The 18,714-nt window shown below is 36.9% G+C and overlaps 1 protein-coding gene across 9 annotated transcripts in view; it reads right to left on the minus strand.

The window, feature by feature from the left end:
* The window catches only part of USP37 (ubiquitin specific peptidase 37), an 89,770-nt gene that overhangs the window by 50,871 nt on the left and 20,185 nt on the right, over positions 1-18,714 (minus strand). For all 9 annotated transcript variants that reach the window (XM_058532986.1, XM_058532985.1, XM_058532989.1 and 6 more), the window contains 3 exons: positions 12,298-12,395; positions 11,219-11,303; positions 6,382-6,543 (listed from right to left, as the gene is read on the minus strand). In XM_058532986.1, coding sequence (XP_058388969.1) covers positions 6,382-6,543; positions 11,219-11,303; positions 12,298-12,395 — 345 coding nt within the window. The remainder of the gene's footprint in view (positions 1-6,381; positions 6,544-11,218; positions 11,304-12,297; positions 12,396-18,714) is intronic.

The raw sequence follows: 18,714 nt of genomic DNA on the forward strand, positions 1-18,714 counted from the left end.
AAAACAAACAAGCGGGACTACACCAAATCAAAGAGCCTCTCTGCACAGCAAAGGGAAACATCCAAATGAAAAGACAACCTACTGAATGGGAAAAGAAATTTGCAATAAAACATTTAACAAAGGGTTAATATTCAAAATACATAACTCATACAATTCAATAGCAAAAAAACCCAAACAATTGGATTGAAAAATGGGCAGAGGATCTGAATAGACATTTTCCCAAAAAAGACATACAGATGGCCAACAGGTACATGAAAAAATCAATCATCAAATCAAAACCACAATGAGGTATCACCTCACACCTCTTAGAATGGCTATTATCAAAAAGACAAGAAATAACAAGTGTTGGCAAGGATATGAAAAAAAGGGAACCCTTGTGCATTGTTGGTGAGACTACAAATTGGTGCAGCCACTACGGAAAACAAAAATAAACTAGGTTCCTCAAAAAATTAAAAACAGAACTACCATATGATCCAGCAATTCCACTTCTCAGTATTTAGCTAAAGAAAATGAAAACGCTAAACTTGAAAAGAGATATGCCCCCATGTTCACTGTAGCATGATTTATAACAGCCAAGATATGGAAACAACCTGAGCGTCCATCAATGGATGAATGGATAAAGAAAATGTGATATATGTATACAGACACAAAGACAGAGACACATACACACACACACTGGAATATTATTCAGCCATAAAGAACAAGGAAATCTTGCCATTTATAACAACAAGGATGGACCTTGAGAGCATTAAGCTAAGTGAAATAAGTTAGACAGAGAAAGACAAATACCATATGATCTCATTTATATGTAGAATCTAAAAAAGAACCCAGAAAAAACAAAGCAAAACAACCCACAAAAAACCACAGACTCATAGATACAGAGAACAAATTGGTGATTGCCAGAGGCAGGGTGTTGGGGATGAGCAAAATGGGTGAAGGCAGTCAAAAGGTACAAACTTCCAGTTATAAGATAAATAAGTCATAGGGATGTAACTTACAGCATGGTGACTATAGTTAATAATATTGCACTGCATATTTGAAAGTCGTTAAGAGAGTAAATCTTAAAAGTTCTCATCATAAGAAAAAAAAAAAAACTTTGTACCTATGCATGGTGATAGATGTTAAGTAGACTTATTGTGGTGATCATTTTGCAATATATACAAATATTGAATCATTATGCTGTATACCTGAAACTAATATACTGTGATGTGTCAATCCTACCTCATTAAAAAAAGTTTTTTTTTAATTAAAAAGTAAGTATTAGAAGTTTTCCATCATTTTCTATGCTCTAAAACAATTTGCATGGCATTGGGATTTTCTGGTCTCTGAAGATTTAATAGAATTCTCCCGTGAAATCACTTGGGCCCAGTGCATTTTTTGTGTGGGAGCTCCTTGACAGACTTCTTTTTTCTTCTACAGAAACTGGTCTAAATCTTTTTTTTTTTAAACCTCTACTGGGATCAATTTCAGTGAAGTACATTTTCCAAAATAATTATGTCCATTTCATCTAAGTTCTCTAATTCTTTTTGATTAGAGAAGTACAAAATATTCTCAAATGATTTCAGAAATTTCCTCTATACTAATAATTATTTCTCCCTGGTCATCTTATTCTGTATATTTGTGTTCCTTTTCCTTTTTATCTTGATTAAAAGGTAGTGATTTATCTATCTTAACTTTTTCAAATATCCATACTTTGATTTGTTAATATGATCTGTTTTTCAGTTCTCTATTTCATGCAATTCTAACTTTTATCATTATTTTCTTGCTTTTGCTTTTTTTTGGTTTACTTTGTTCTATTTTTGTTTTTTTTTTAGTTTTTAGTTTGCAATTCATTTATTTTCATTTCTACTGATTTAGGTGGTCAGGACTATGAATTTTCCTCTGATCACTGCTTTAAATGTATCCCATACATACTGACATACAGTGTTTTCATTATCATTCATCTTCAGAACATCTGTAATTTGTGTTTGACTCAAGGGATCGTTAATATGGTTTTTAGAATTTCTAGTTAGAAGGTACCTTTGTGATAGTTTTATGTTTGATTTCTAGTTTTATCTCAGTGTGATCAAAAGATGCTGACTGTACTATTTGTTCTTTATAGGGCCTACTAATTTTTCCTTTGTGCCCTAATACATGATTAATTTTTGTGAATATTCCATATGTACTTGAAAAGTAGGCATATCCTCTATTATCAGAGTATAGCATTTAATATATATCTGTAGATCTACCTGATTATGTTGTTTAGATCTTTATGTCCTTACATATTCTACTTTATTGGGTGTGAGGACTGCAATCCCTGCTTTCTTATTGTTTCCATTAGACTGCTAAACTTCTCTTCCTTCCTTATTTTAAAACTTAAATCACTGTTCCAGGTGTATTTTTAGTATGTATCAGAGCTGGGTTTCACTTTTTGAGCCAATTTGAAAATATTCTTTTATTAAATGTATTAGCCCATTCACATTTCTTAGTGTGACTGATATATTTGGACCCAACTCTGTCATGTTATACTATAATTTTACTTATCTATCCGTGTGTTTTAGAAATATTTCTTTTGGTTTTAAGAAGGCTTGTATTTTTGTTTTGGTGGTTATATCTGTATTTAACTTTTTTACAGTACCCTTAACCCTTGATTCCTAAGCTTTTTTTATTATCTAGGCTGTCCATTTTAAATGGCATCCTTTGACTCACACCTATCGTTTATGACACAATTATCTTATTCTACTTTCCTCTTTCCATTTTCTTTTAGTTGCAATCATACTCCTTTGTCACAAGACAAAATGTTTATATATCATCCTTCTACATGTGTTCCCTCCATTGTTTTAGTCTTAGCTCCACGACTGAATATATGAAATGTTCACCCTCTATCTTTTGTCAATGTCTCCCTCCTTACCTCTTGGTTGGATGAAGCTCGTACTCTTGGAGTCCTCAGGAAGAGCACATGTGTATAGTATTCTGAGTTCTTCCACTTCAGAACTTATTGTGAAGTTCTGCATACTTGACAGCTTGGATTGGCATAAAATCGTTGTTCACTTTTCCTTCATCGAGTTTCTTGAATATAATGTTCTTTTGTTGTCTTGCTTTGAGTGGTGACTTTGAGATGTCTGGTGTTAGTCTACTTCTCTTACCCTTGTAAATTATTTCATCTTTTTGACTCAAGGCACTGAAGACTTTTCCTTATTTTTAAAGTCTGATAGTTGTACTAAGATATGCCTTGATTATTTAATTTTCCATGTACCTGGGAGAGCTCTTTCAATGTACAGATTCAATAATTTTATTTCTGAAAAGTTTTCTTAGGTTACAGTTTTAAATACTACTTCTGTTACACTGTTTTGATTTTTTTCTTCAGGGACTCTAATTATACGCAATATGAGAACTTACTTCCCAGTTTTCCAGTTCAATCACATTCTCTTTGACCATTTATATTTTTATCTCTTTTTTTCTCCCTTTGGCTGTTTTCTGTTGTCCTTCAAAGCTCCTTATTAAATTTTCATTTGAATTTACTTGGATACCTTTAATTTACACTTAACTTTTGACATGGTGTTATCTTTCTCCTTCTCTATCTTTTCTGAGTTCAAGTAACTGTCATTTCTCCCTGCTTGTCCATTTTGAGTCTTAGTTTGAATTCCTGATTCATGGTGCTTTTCTCCTATCTTCAAATGCTTGTTTGAGAATATTTAATTCAGAATTCAGTGCTATGTAACAGTTTTCTTACAGTTCATGGTTTCAATGGCAGAATTTTTAGTAGCTTAAATATTTTGATTCATGTTTTCTGGTTTTTTCTTATAGTTTTGTATAGAAGCCTGCTTTTCTAGATTTCATTTTGTGGATAGGGTTCCTAATTTAAGCACATCCTCTTCTGTTAGTTTACTAAAGTGCAGTTTTTTTAAAGGGATGTGGTAGTGGTGGTGGCAGAGAAGGAGAGATTGGCATGTCTTGTTTACCTTTTATTTCAGCACAAGCTTTAACTGTCCTCTCATTTTTTTCTTTTGTTTCTAACCAAGTCTCCAGATTTGGCTGACTCTTCCCCTACAAGTAATGCTTCTTTGAGACTGTTAACTTCTGATACCACTTAGTTTCAAGCCCCTTCCCTGTAACCAATGCTGCAAACTACCAAGATCCAGACCTATATTCAGTATTTTGGTACTTAGTATTTGAATTTCGCTGTCTGAGAGTGATTTTTTTTCTGTGTTTCATCTAAGTGTCTTCTACTCCTATATATTCTTTTTCATGGACTCTCTTACGCAGCACCCACAGGCGTAAAGTGGTGGGAAACATGAACACTGCTGGAATTTGGTTTGCTTCTCCTTTTAGAAGCTAGTTTAAAGGTGATGGTATTGTCTCCTAGTAATGCTAAAGGTTATTTTTGCTTTTCTTTGTACTCCTCATTCATTATATGATTTTTGGAGGATTTCTGAGGAATACTGAAATTAGGTAGGCTCCATTATCCTCTACATCTGGCAGTTTTCTACAGTTTTTGTTTTGTTTTGTTTTAACAAGTCCTTAATCCTGAAAACTTAGCCTACTTGAAATACTACACTCTAATTCCTGGAAGAAGTCTGAAAAAAGGAAAGTTGTTATTTCTAGAGATGGGTACAGGTACTATACAGAAATTAAAGAAACACTGGAGGTAGACAGGGAGCCTGGAGCACCAAGGGTGAGTAACTTACGAAGATGTCAAAGGACTCTGAAGGAGGTGATGACAGAGAGCACAAGTAGACTATAAAATACACAAGAGAAGGCAACAAGAAAATGAGACAAATAAGGTCAAGGCAGATAGAGATGAGATCTGGATGAAAAATGATCACAAAATGGGATAGATAAGACTAATATAAGAATGCTGTCCAGTAAGGGGAGAGCAAGATGATAATTTTGGCAGACCAATCAGAATGAAGAACAAAGGAAATTAAGAATTAAACTGGAAGGTAAACATTTCACACGACAGAACAGAAGAGGCTCAGAGAAAAGAATAGGTAAGCAGAGAAGCAAGTGAAATGTTTTCAATGCAAATTTTATGTTGTTTTCTGCTAAGATATGAAGTATATAAACTCCTTTGGATAAATCAAATTGGCAGACACCACTCATTCAAGTAAAAAGATAATCTTAAAACTAGTAGAAAAGCAGTAATTTGAGTGAGATTAAAAACAAGCTGGTAGGTTTTGAAAGAGCAATGTGGCAAGAGTAATCAAAATTTCAAAGTGCCTTCCTTAGTCTTAACAATTTCACTGCCAAGAATTTATCCTACAGAAAAGTTCCAACAAATACTAAAAACATATAGGAATGTTCATTCTAGCCTGGACTGTAATTGGAAAAGAGGGAAATCTAAATGCACACTAACATGGTTGAAGGTTATGTGTTAATATACGAGGATGCCCACAATTAATCTAGAGTGTAAAACATCAGGGAACAGAGAAGTAATATAGCACAGTGGTTACGAATGCAAGTAGATTGTAAGATAACTAATGATTTTTAAAAAGCATAAAATGAAAAGTTTTTGAAATTTGCCTGAAAGGAATAAAAATCCATATATATTTTCTTATGGACATTATTTTAGAAGGCATCAGGCTTCTATCCTAGTGTTATTTACTTAATATTAAACAATTGTTTCAAGTGTTTGATGTTTAAAGGAAGCCAAACACAATATTTAAAGGGAGAAAATGAACTTGCGAAAGCTTCAAAATGTTTGGTGGATGTTTTCCCTTTATGTTGTACCTACTTATGTCAAACAATGTCACTGGACTGAATAAAACTCCAATGTAAAACTGGAGGAAAAAAAAAGAATGCAAATAGACTCCAACTGCCTAGATTTTACTACTTCTACACTATTAACTGTGTCACCTTGAGCAAGTTAATTAACTTCTCTAAGCCTTAGTTACTTCATCCACAAAAGCAGATTTTTAATACATCTAGCTCACAGAGCTGCTGTGAGGATTTAAAGAAAAAAATCCATTTAAACACGGAGCACAAAGTGTCTGGCACATAAACACTTTAGGTAAGACTGCTACTATTATTACTACAGTTATTATACTATAATCTCATTTTTGTGTGTTTAACAAAAATATAACCATGAAGGAGATGGGGAGGATATAAATAAAACTTAATGGTGAAGTATCTCAGGAGTAGGATGAAGTGTATGGGATTGAAGAATACACATTTTCTGCTTTATGATGAATATTTTTTATACAGATATATTTTCAAGTTCAAAAACTGAAGACCAGATAATGGACTTAACATTTTTATAGATGTGATAAATCTTTAATAAGTGAGCAAGTATTTTAGAACTATAATTAATATGACTCCTTTCATCATTTTTTCACACCAAGCAAAACATACTTCAGTTGAACCACTTTATAAAAAGAAAGCAAAACAAAAGAATTTACCTACCCCTGCAGCTGCTGCTGTTGGTGAGAGGAAAGGGGTACTCTTGGTTTGTTCCAGCCAGTGTAATCCTGGTTATACCTCAGTTTTTTAACAGAAAGAGGAGCTGGTTGAGGAAGAAATCCCAAACTTCTTTTGGCAGAGGGGGTTTGACTTGAAAGATTAGTCCTGTAAAAAAAAAAAAACAGATAAGAAGCAAAACAACTTTGAACGCTACTATTTTCTCCTAGTAGATTCAGTGACGTCAACATCTAGGAAACAAAATCCTAAATTTGGGGAAATATCACTAATGATGATCACTTGGGAAAAAATTCCACAAATGTAAATTAGCAAGTCTGTTGACAGAGAGCTGAAAAGACATATAATACTGTACTTACTTAACCTACAATCAGAGTAATCCAAGTTAATGGCTGGAGAAAAACTATAAATGTAGTTTTACTTTTTTATTCACCTTTATCCATTTAATGGATATGATACATTAGTTTACCTAGTCTTGAAAACATTTAGGCGGTTAACTATTTCCACTATTACAAATACATATAAATGACACAACAAATATTCTTACCCAATCTTGAGAACTTCCTCTAGTTTATATGCTTAGAAGTGAAAATACTTTCAATTTTAATTTTTAATTTTCCTAGATAATGTGATTGTTTTCCAAAAAGACTGCACCAATTTATATTTCCACTAATAATGAATTTCCATTTCTTCACATGGTCTCCATTACATTATTATCAATCTAATGATTGAAACATGATCTCATTGTTATTTTATTTTGCATTTTCCTGATTAATACCGAAGTTGAACACATTTTTTAACTGTTTACTCTTCTCTGAATTGCTTTTGTGTACCTTTAGTTTTATAGTGAGTTTTTAATGATTTGTACCTTTTTATATAGTCTATATTCTAATCCTTTATCTATTATATGTATTCTAAGTTTTAAGTTTTTACATAGTCAAATTTATCAATCTTTTATGATTTTAATTTTTGTGTCTTGTTTAAGAAACATTCTGTAATGTAAGGTCACAAAAATGTTTTCCTATATTTTCTCTTAAAAGTTTTAAATCTGTTTTCCCTCCTATTGGATGTTTATTTTTTTTGTATGTTGTGAAGTAGGAATATGATTTACATTTTTTTTTCTTTTCTTTCTTTTTTTTTTTTTGCTGAGGAAGATTCGCCCTGAGCTAACATCTGTGCCAATCTTCCTCTATTTTGTATGTGGGTCACCATCACAACATGGCCACTGATGAGTTGTGTAGGTCCATGCCCAGGAACCAAACCTGGGCCGCCAAAGCAGAGTGCACTGAACTTAACCACTAGGCCATGAGGGCGGCCCCTGATTTAATTTTTTATAAGGAAAAACCAATCATCCCCAAATGACTTACTGCCTGGCTAGGCCATCTGTTAGCCACTGTTCAGTTTTCTACTCAAAAAAAGAATTGTGAAATAAATACTTAAACAGAAAAGTATATAAAAATCAAATGTATACCACTGTGGTGTGTGATGTTGATAGTGAAGAAAGTTGTGCACGGGGCAGTGCAGGGGGACAGGGGCCATATAGGAGCTTTCTGCTCAATTTTGCTGTGAACCTAAAACTGCTCTAAAAAAGTTTATTAATTGAAAAACAAAATCAAGTGTGGAGCTTAACAAATTTTTATAAGGAAAACACCTAGGTAACAACTATTAAGGTCAGAAACCCCCAAGTGCCCCTTCCCAATCACAACCCTGTTCCTCTACCCTAAAAGTTATCATTAGCTTTCTATCAGTTTTATCCCTTACTATATACTCCTAAATATTGTAGTTTGGACAATGCAAGGTTTATTTGTTTCTATCCTCTTGCTCTCAACCTTTCTGCTATCTGTATATTGTAGTTGTTTCTCTTTTAAATAGGATGTAGATTATTATTCTTCCTTTAAAATCCAGTCTATCTTTCTCTTTAACTGGAACACTTAGTATATATTTAAATTTAATGTCATCACTGATCTGGGTTCATAACTCTTGATATCCTTGTCTACTAATTCTATCATCTGTGTCATTTCTGAATCAATATTTATTGATTAGCCAGCCCTGGTGGTCTAGTGGTTAAGATTCAGTGCTCTCACCAGGGTGGCCTGGGTTTGTTTCTCCAGTCAGGGAACCACACCACCTGCTTGTCGGTTGTCTTACTGTGGTAGCTGCATGTTGCTGTGATACTGAGAGCTACGCCACTGGTATTCCAAATATCAGCAGGGTTACCCATGGTGGACAGGTTTCAGTAGAGCTTCCAGACTAAGACAGACTAGGAACAAGGACCTGGCCACCCACTTCAGGAAAAACTGGCCATGAAAACCCTAGGAATAGCAGTGGAACATTGTCTGCTGTAGCGCTGGAAGGTGACAAGATGGCGCAAAGAGACCCAGCAGGGTTTCTTCCCATCTGCTGTACACAGGGTCGCCAGGAGTCAGAATCGACAGCACTAACAAATTTATAAATTTTTCTCCTCCTTATGAGTTCTATTTTCCTGCTTGTTTGTATGCCTAGTAATGTTTTCTTGGATGCCAGATGTGAATTTTATCTTGTCAGGTACTGGATATTTTTGATTTCTATAAACATTCTTGAATTTTTGTTCTGGAATGTGGTTAGGTTACCTGGAAAGTCTGATCTTTTTGGGTCTTGCTTTTAAGGTTTGTTATGTGGGACCAGAGCAGCAATTAGTCTAGGGATAGTTCTTCCTCACTAATGAGGCAAGACCTTTCTTAGCATTCAAACTGCTGCTATTAGGAACAGAAACTATGCTTGGCTTTATGTTAACTCCAGGTATAATTCCCTTAGATCCTTCTGGGTGGTTCTTTCCCTGGCCTTGGCTAGTTTCCTCATCTGTATAAGCTGATCAGCACTCAACCAAATACTCAAGGGGAACCCTCTGCTGATCTCTGCAATTCTCTCTCTATGCAGCTTTCCCCTCTGGTACTCTGCTCTGTGAATTTCTAGCCACGTTGGCCTCCCTGGACTCCAAGCTCCATTTTCTCAACTCAGCAAGAGCACAGGGTTCTGCCAGGTTTCCCCTCCTTGTGTGGGAGCCTGAAATTTTCTCTAGGAAGCAAGCTGGGGCAGTCATGAGGCTAATTTCATTTGTTTCCCATCTCTCAGCGATCACTGTCCTTCACTGCCTCATGTCCAATGTCTTAAGATCCACTGTTTCATAAATTTTGTCCAGGTTCTTAGCTGTTTCATGAAGGAGGGTAATCTGGTCCCTGCCACTCCATCTTGGCCAGAAGTAGAAGTCATCTTTAAGTTTTTGTCTAACTTAACTGTGGCCTCCTCTCAAACAAGAAAAGGAACTTAAAATGTTTTAATTTCCCTGTACTCTTCCCCACTCCTATATTGCTTCCTCTTGTCTAATATTTATTAATTTTTTGCTTTTAATCCTACCATATCTTCATTTTATAAAAACTATCAAAATGTATTTAGACACAGAACAACCCTGGAAGGATATCAGCAACAGTACTGATGAACTACTCTGGAATGAACTACTAGGACTTAGCAAAGAAAGGGAGATTTACTTTTCACTGTATGCATCCTCTAACTTTTGAAGTTTCTACCATACCCACCTAATAGTTATAAAAAAGAATAAACTTTAAAAGTATTTAGATTTTAAATACCCTTTAAAAATTTTTTTGTTCACTCATATTTCTTACTTCTACTCCTTCCTTTGCTCAGTTTTCTTCTTGCTGAATAAATTCTGTCTTTGTATATCTAAAAAGAGCTTTATTTGACTGCATTCTGGAATTATAATTTACCTAAGTATAGAATTCTTTGACGCTACTCCAGGGTCGTCTGTTCCTGTTGTTACTAATGTCAGTTTGTTTTGCTTTGATAGATGATATATTTTCTTTCTGGTAGCTTTTAAAATTTCTTTACCCACCATCTTCTACAATGTGGATTTTTCTTTAATATTTGCTGTTTGGCATTTGCTGAGGCTTTTCAATGTGTGGACTTGCACTATTTTCATCTATTATTTCTTTGACAAATTCCTTGCCTTTATTCTCCTTGGTCTTTTTTTCCAAAATGCTATTAAGACAGATACTACCTAAGGCTGAATATACCTAAATACACAAATCAAATTCTTTATTTCACCTTAATCATTTTATACAAATAATCAAGATGTTTTTACCACTTTGAATTAAATTCTAGTAAAAACAAAATATGACTTGGTCATCAGACAGCATATCTATTATACACCACCACTACCCTCACTTTTTACATTTACCATTGCCCCTCTGTGCTGCATTCTGTGATCATGCCTTCTTGAAAAGTGCTTAGTAGTTGTCATATATTTATATCCAATAAATCTAAAAATAATTTAATCTATCTATAGAATCAACAGTTAGTTTCTGACTAGCCTTTTCCAGTAAAAGATATTCACAAATGTGAAACTTCTGTTTTTTAAAGAAAATGCCGTAACTTTTGGTAGGTAGTTTAACAAATACACAGGCAACAAAGGCAATTTAAACATGCCTCAGAGAAGAGATCTTAATATGTTCATCACTTCGTATGGTGGAAAATACACTGGTCTAGAAGCTACCTGATCACATTGCCAGTCACAACCTATGGCCTTAGTACAGATCCTCCTAGACCTCAGTTTACTCATTTGTCAAAAAACATAAAAAAGAACAGCTTGAACTAAAACATTTCTGGAGTACCTTCTAACTAGTCTCATGTCATGAGTCTATGATTCTCATCAATTTTGTTATTTTAAATTAGGCTATTCCCTTGGAGCATAATGCACAGCCTATTCTATCATTCAATATTCTAAAAAAGAGAGATCTTCAAGTACTTCACAAGGCACGTAACCAATGCATACCTGTCTAGATTAGTGCTGCCAGAAGAGTAGTCCTTAGATCCAGCTCTGCCGCCATAAAAGGATGATGACTGCAAAGGTAAAAGTCCTAAAACAACAACAAACCAACCAATTAGCTGTGCTACTTTAGTTCTACTGATTAACTCTGTAACTTTAACACACTTAAAACTTCTACATTTTCTTCCACGAACCTCTTATCACTTGACCATTTACTTCCTTCTCTCTCATCCTCTTCCACATCAACTTTTGTAAGATGTACCTTAACTTCAACATTGTTAACGCCTATTACATCTTTAAGTATTCTGTTTTCTAACTATAGATTGATTACAAAAGCTAAAAATGAGTAAGTGGAGTTACATAAGGTATTATTATTTCAGAGGTAAGAATTATATTAGAAATACTTCTTTCTGTAGGTGTCAAATGTTAGGCCACTGAACCATTAAAAGGAGACTGTTCCTATAGTCCCGATCAAATGAATTCTCTTAAACTCTCAATTTATCAAAATCATACTATATTTTAGCTTGTTTCAATTTAATTTCAAGTTGACATAATATTCAAATCAATACCAGATATCTGAGTCTCTAAGGAGTTCACAGAATGACAGAGATATGTTAAGTATAGGAAACACTGACAAAAATTCATGGATGGTATAACTTTTAGTTTTTGTAAAAATAAGGTGCAAAGTGAGCTTAAACAACTACTTTACACAATAATTTCAAGATCTTCTGGAACTTCAAATAAGTAGCAATACTGATGAACTTTAATTTCAACCACTTTAACTCTTTGGATTTATTCTATGGTCCAGGTACTTTGACAATGAAAGAGCTTAATTATAGGCAGTCAAACAGGGAAGAAGGTCAAGTCTAGATTCTTTGTAAACAGAATAAAAGTTCCCTTATATTTCTAATACTTTAACAATATTTTAGCCAAGTACTGGATACAAATTGGTACCCAATAACTAGTACTGAATTATGTCGTATTTCTGAATAATGTAGAGAGGTATATCCCAGTTTAGGTTTTTATTTCTAGTCTAATACATCATATAATAAATGAGTATCTTATATAAAAGACCAAATACTTACCTGATGTCCTATTTTCTTCTGACTGTTTCAAACTCAGCTGCTTCTCTCTACTGCTGGTTAAATATTTTCTTGACGGATCTGTCATAGCCTTGTTGTTCCTACAGTTAATAATTTAATTCAATATATAGAGGTTTATAAAGATACAGTTCTTAATTTTAAATAGCTGTCATTAAAAAAATTTACATATTGAGTGCCAAGTTCACAGATTTGCTTCAAGTTAGGCTACAAGGCGTTAAATCCTTAAGGGGTCAGCAACTTAAGCAAATGAGAGTCATGAAAATAAGCTTTAATTACCAAATCAAAAGCCAATTCAATCCATAACCCTGGTAATTAAGCAAAAATGAACGAGCATTTCTTTATAAAAAAGTCAAATCAGAGACAGCAAGGTTATATAGATTTCCTTAGCCAAAAGCAAGACCAGATGAAATGATTCAGCTACTAAAACCAAAAGAATCAATTAAGAAGTAAACTATTCAAGCTTTATACCAAATAGGTTTTAAAAAAGTAAAACAAAACCCAAAAACCAAAATGTTTTATAGTCTATATGATTTGAAATACGATGTACTGAATGTCAAAATCATTTCAATTCATAGTGATGAAACTATTTTAAGTTCATGAACACAAAGTTAAGGCAAAATTTCTTAAGCCCCATTTTCTCCCTCTATTATTCCCAAATAGCTGAACCTATATGAGTAGAGTGGGTCCATTCAGATAAATGTTAATGCTTTGATTAAAAGCACTAATTTTAGGAGAACCATCACGAATAAAGCCCGCAGCAGACAATGTAGATGCTCCACCCAGATTCCCTCTGACCCTATTTTTGTGTTCGTTCTTCCACACCAATTTAAGCATGTTTTCGATAACCAGTACCCAGGGTTCTTCTTCACAGGACTGTCCTCAAGATACTAGAAATACTCTGCCTGCTCCTCAGAGAGTCACAAGCCAGGTCAGGTGCTAGAGCATGAGTATAGAAGCCCAGCTCCTTCCCCTTGAATTAGAACACCTTTAAGGTGAAATTTACATAAAAGATGATCTCTCTAGGGGCCAGCCCTGTGGCATAGTGGTTAAGTGCGCGTGCTCCACTGCTGGCAGCCCGGGTTCAGATCCCAGGTGCGCACCTACGCACAGCTTGTTAGGCCATGCTGTGGCGGCGTCCCACATAAAGTGGAGGAATATGGGCACGGATGTTAGCTCAGGGCCAGTCTTCTCCAGCAAAAAAAAAGAGGAGGATTGGCATGGATGTTAGCTCAGCGCTGATCTTTCTCACACACACACACACACAAAAAAGATGATCTCTCTGGGATTAGGATGAAGCCTAACCTCTGTGTGATTTTTATCTGAGATCATACTCAAGCTTCATTTCCTGTACTTCATTGTCTTGCTTTCCCTGCTCACTTCCTGGTATCTCCTGGAAGTACTTCCTTAAAAGTCACTTGCACACTAATCTCCATTTCAACGTCTGCTTCTGGGGAACTTGATCTACAATAGTTGGTACTAGAAGTGGGCCTAGGAAGCACACTCTAAGGATAGGATTCTGGAAGTGGGTCACTTTTTTGGCAATGGCAACAGAAATCCCAATCCTGGTGATAATACCTCCTACAGTGTTAAAATTACTAAGATTTTTCATCTGTAGTGAATTGGGATGAGATAAAGTAGAAGAGGACACGGCTCATGCAATATCTCTAGCATTTGAGAAATGTGGTAGATTGCAAGATGGATCTTGCTGGGGTTACAGAAATGTTCTAAACTGGATTATTGTGATGGTTGTACAACTCAATAAATTTACTAAAAATTATTGAACTGGACATTTGAACAGGTGAATTTTATGGTACATAAACTGTACTTCAAAAAAGTTGTTTTAAAAATATCCCAAATTATTCCCTTCCTTGTACCCAAGCCCCTCAGCAAGAATCGCAGTCTATTTCCCCATCCCTTAATGGGGATGGCCTTATGATTTCCTTTTCCCAAAAGAATATGACAGAAATAACATAGCGTAAGTCCTGATCCCAAGACTAAAGACACGTTGCAAATTTCTACCTACTCTCTTGGAACCCTGTCACTGCTATATGAATAATTCCTGGCTAACCTGCCAGATGGCGGAAGACACATGGCCAATTACTCTCATCACCCTAACCACTAGCCAGCCAATGGCCAGCCATACAAGTAAGGCCATCCTGGACCAGCCAACCTCTAGCCAACATACCAATTGACCAGAGATGCATGAGAAAATGAGAGAATCCAGCCACAACTGGCCAAGCCTGGTTCAGATAAGGAGAACCACTCAAGTGACCATTGACTCATAAGCAATAATAGTTACTATTTTAAGCCACTAAGTTTCAGAATGGTTTCTTATACAGCAATAGATAACTGATACACGTGATATGGGGTAAATAATAATCATAAAGTCTATAGAATTCGTTGGTTGTTGCTATGAGTACTGATCCACTCAAGAGAGAAAACGAGGGCCGGCCCCGTGGCTTAGCGGTTAAGTGCGTGCGCTCCGCTGCTGGCGGCCTGGGCTCGGATCCCGGACGAGCACCGACGCACCGCTTGTCCGGCCACGCTGAGGCCGCGTCCCACATACAGCAACTAGAAGGATGGGCAGCTGTGACGTACAACTATCTACTGGGGCTTTGGGGGAAAAAAAATGAATAAATAAAATTAAAAAAAAGAGAGAGAGAGAAAACGACAGGCTCAGTTGAGCCAATTACCAACTTAAGAACAAAGACACCATATGAATCGCTCACCCAAGGACAGTTGCAGCACAGATCCTTAGGATTCAAGAGCAACACCATGCTGTCTACAGCAGAAAATTATACATCATTTATAAAGTACAGCACGCTACTTCTGGCATAGTACTAGGCCCTGGAAGAGACCGAGCATCTGACTATGGGTCCTAAAGGGACTATGCAACCAGAGCTGGCCAGCATGAGCTGGGTGCTATCATACTCATGAAGTCGTAAGATCAGGAATTTACAGGAGTAATCCATCATAAAATGGAAGTGGTATATCTGGGATTAGTTTCAAGTAAGCTGGAAAAGATAAAAGAATAGACCTTATGAGCATTCCCTATGACCAGCCGAAAGAGGAGGAAAAAACTTGGGCCCGATTCGTGCATGGATCATCTCAGTACATTGGTACAAGCTGAAAATGAACTGCTGCTGCATTATAGCTCCATTAAGGGACTGCCCTGAAAAGACAGTGGTGACAGGAAATCCTCCACTGTGCAGAGTTTGAGAGGTACACCTCACTATCCACGTTGTGTGAAGAAAAAAGTAGATCAGTGGACTCCCGGATGGTGGCAAACCATCTGGATGGATGGTTAGGGGCCTGGAAGGAGCAAGCCTGGAAGACCAGGGAGAAATGATTTATGCAAGCGGTATACGTACAGCCATTTACCAAAAGGGTAAAGATCTGTTTTGCATGTTCGTGCTCACCAGAGAACTCCACTGAAGAGACAATGAACAATCAGGCAGGATAACTTGTCCAGATGCCAGTCAATCTCTACACTGAGCCACCCCAATACTTCCACACAGGGCCCAGAAATAGCAGCCACGGTGGCAGAGATAAAAGCCATGCATGCAGCCTACACTAGAGGCTCCCTTTCACCAAGGCTGGTTTAGCAATCGCTGCTGCTGAACGTCCAACTGGTCAGCAGCAGAGACTGATGCTCAGCCCCTGATCGAGTACTGTCCCTTAAAGGAAACCAACCAGTCATTTGGTGACAAGTTACTACATCAGATTCCTTCTATCCTTCAAAGGGTAGCAATTAATCCTGACTCGGATTGGCACATATTTTAGGTTAGCTTTTGCCTTCCCTGCCCACAGCACCCTGGCCACATCACTATCTGAGGACTCATAACTTTTAAAGTCTGGGAGGCAGACCTCATACTCACTGAACCTATAGCACTAAAGGAAGAGAACAAGACAATTAAGAACACTGGTCTGGGGCCGGCCCCGTGGCTTAGCGGTTAAGTGCGCGCGCTCCGCTGCTGGCAGCCCGGGTTCAGATCCCAGGCGCGCGCCGACGCACCGCTTCTCCGGCCATGCTGGGGTTGTGTTCCACATGCAGCAACTGGAAGGATGTGCAGCTATGACATACAACTATCTACTGGGGCTTTGGGGAGAAAATAAATAAATATATAAAATCTTTAAAAAAAAAAAAAAAAAGAACAACACAGGTCTGTGTTAGTGCTTCTTAATGCTTTCAGAAAGATCCTACTCAAGACAGATAAATTTGGGCAAGAACTAGCCAGCTTGCAATCAAAGAGGAAAAGAAATACATCTCTGTGCCAATGGCCTAGTATTGAAATTGTCTAGTAATTTGAGACCACACGAGACCAAAAAAATTCAATTGCTTCTGATACACAAAATGAGGTAATGGTAAGAGGTAACTAGAGAAGTAGTTCTGTGAAAAAACTCTGATGTTAGTATTAGGGGAAACTGCATAAGGGGTATACAGGAACATTCTATATTATCTTTGCAATTTTTCTGTAAATCTAAAATTACTCCAAAATTAAAAGGTTCATTAAAACAAAAAACCAAAACAACTGGGGCTGGCCCCATGGCTTAGCGGTTAAGTGCGTGCGCTCCGCTACTGGCGGCCCGGGTTCAGATCCCGGGCACGCACTGACGCACCGCTTGTCCGGCCATGCTGAGGCCACGTCCCACATACAGCAACTAGAAGGATGTGCAGCTATGACATACAACTATCTCCTGGGGCTTTGGGGAGAAAAAGGGGAAAGAGAAAAAAAAAAGGAGGAGGATTGGCAATAGATGTTAGCTCAGGGCCGGTCTTCCTCAGCAAAAAGAGGAGGATTGGCATGGATGCTAGCTTAGGGCTGATCTTCCTCACAAAAAAAAAAAAAAAAAAAAACCAAAACAACAAAAATATTGACTTCCAATTCTTTCTCAAGCCTATAAAAGTATGCTTGTTCAACCTTTAAAGAAACTTCTAGATTTCTAGACACTTCTAAATTTCCAGAACTGCACCAGTATGAAGCAGGCTACAAAAGCTGCATAGCACCAAAGAAGAACATAGTCTTCAAAACTCACTTCAGCTATGCCCTTGAAAGATAACAGACAAAGGAAGCCTACCAGAGGGCAAAGCCAGGAGTCACACAGAATACAATGAGCAAGGGTTTCTCCCAGAGGATAAAACAGAGACTGCTACATGGGCTAATCAAGAACTTAACTCCACAGCCTTCACAATTTCTGCCTAGCAAGATTTTATCGCTGGTATAGACCTGTGACTTCTCCAGTTTCCTATTCTTGTCTTTTCTAAACGAAATTTTTATCACAGTTATCTTGTGCCAACTCCAATGACATGTGTATGGAGATGCGAGTGGGTTGCTTTTTAGTTTTTAGGTACCAGACCATGAGGTGCATGGTCTAAGGCATACCTGGACCTTATGGAGAGGACTGCACATCACCCAGAGATCCTGGACTCTGAGCTGCATACAATGACTAAATGAGACTTGGAGGTTGTCTCCATTAGGATGAGGGTAAGAGTGTTCTATGCGTGAGGAGAAAGATGAACAGGGCTATTTCTGTGGCTAGAGGGGTAAACTACAGCGGACTGTTAGTTGTCCCCAAATAACCACTATACCCTTCTGCCATAACAGTAGAATTTGGGCTAGGCTTATTTCCCAGACTTTCTCATAACTTGATATAACCATATGACTAAGTTCTGGTCAACGTGATATGTACAAAAGTAGTGTGTACAATTTCCAGCCTAAGGAGAGTCATATGTCCTCCCTTCGCTCTTTTCCTCCTTCCTACCTTCCCACCAACAGGAATGCAGACATGAGAACAGAGGCTGAAGTAGCTATCTTGGGTCACAAAATGGAAGCTACTTATTAAGGATGGCAGATCAACAAGACAGAAGTAATCTGAGTTCATGGTAATTGTGGTTTCAGGTACCACACCAGTCCTATCACCTACCTAGATTTTTCATACCTGTTACAACAAGAGAACCAGGATCCCAAGTAATATATGAAGTTGCTTTAGCTTTTTCCAACTCCTTTCTGGGGACGCCTTGACCTTGAATACTAATTGAGGTATTAACTGATAACTGTGTAATAAGTTTTCTCCCCCAAAAGACAAACAAAAACCTCTCTCATGATGAGGAAGAGGATTGTAAGCTGGTGATTGTCTTGTTGCAATCTATCCTCTTTTGTTAAACCCAGAAAATAGCCCTAAAAGACTGATGCTCCTTGTCTAGAATCTATGTAGGATTCACCCCCTTCTACCCCTAAGCTAAGTTTTCACATGAATAAGGTAAAAAAAAAAAAAAATGTACAGGTAGAAGGAAGAGGGAAGGAAGGGGTTCACACTAAAAGAGCAACTAGTAAGAAACAGCTGTTTAGAGTTCTTCAGCTCTATTCTTCCTCTAAGTATTACAAATAAAAAACGCGA

This window comes from Diceros bicornis, chromosome 37, assembly GCF_020826845.1.
Source record: "Diceros bicornis minor isolate mBicDic1 chromosome 37, mDicBic1.mat.cur, whole genome shotgun sequence".
NCBI lineage: Eukaryota > Metazoa > Chordata > Mammalia > Perissodactyla > Rhinocerotidae > Diceros > Diceros bicornis.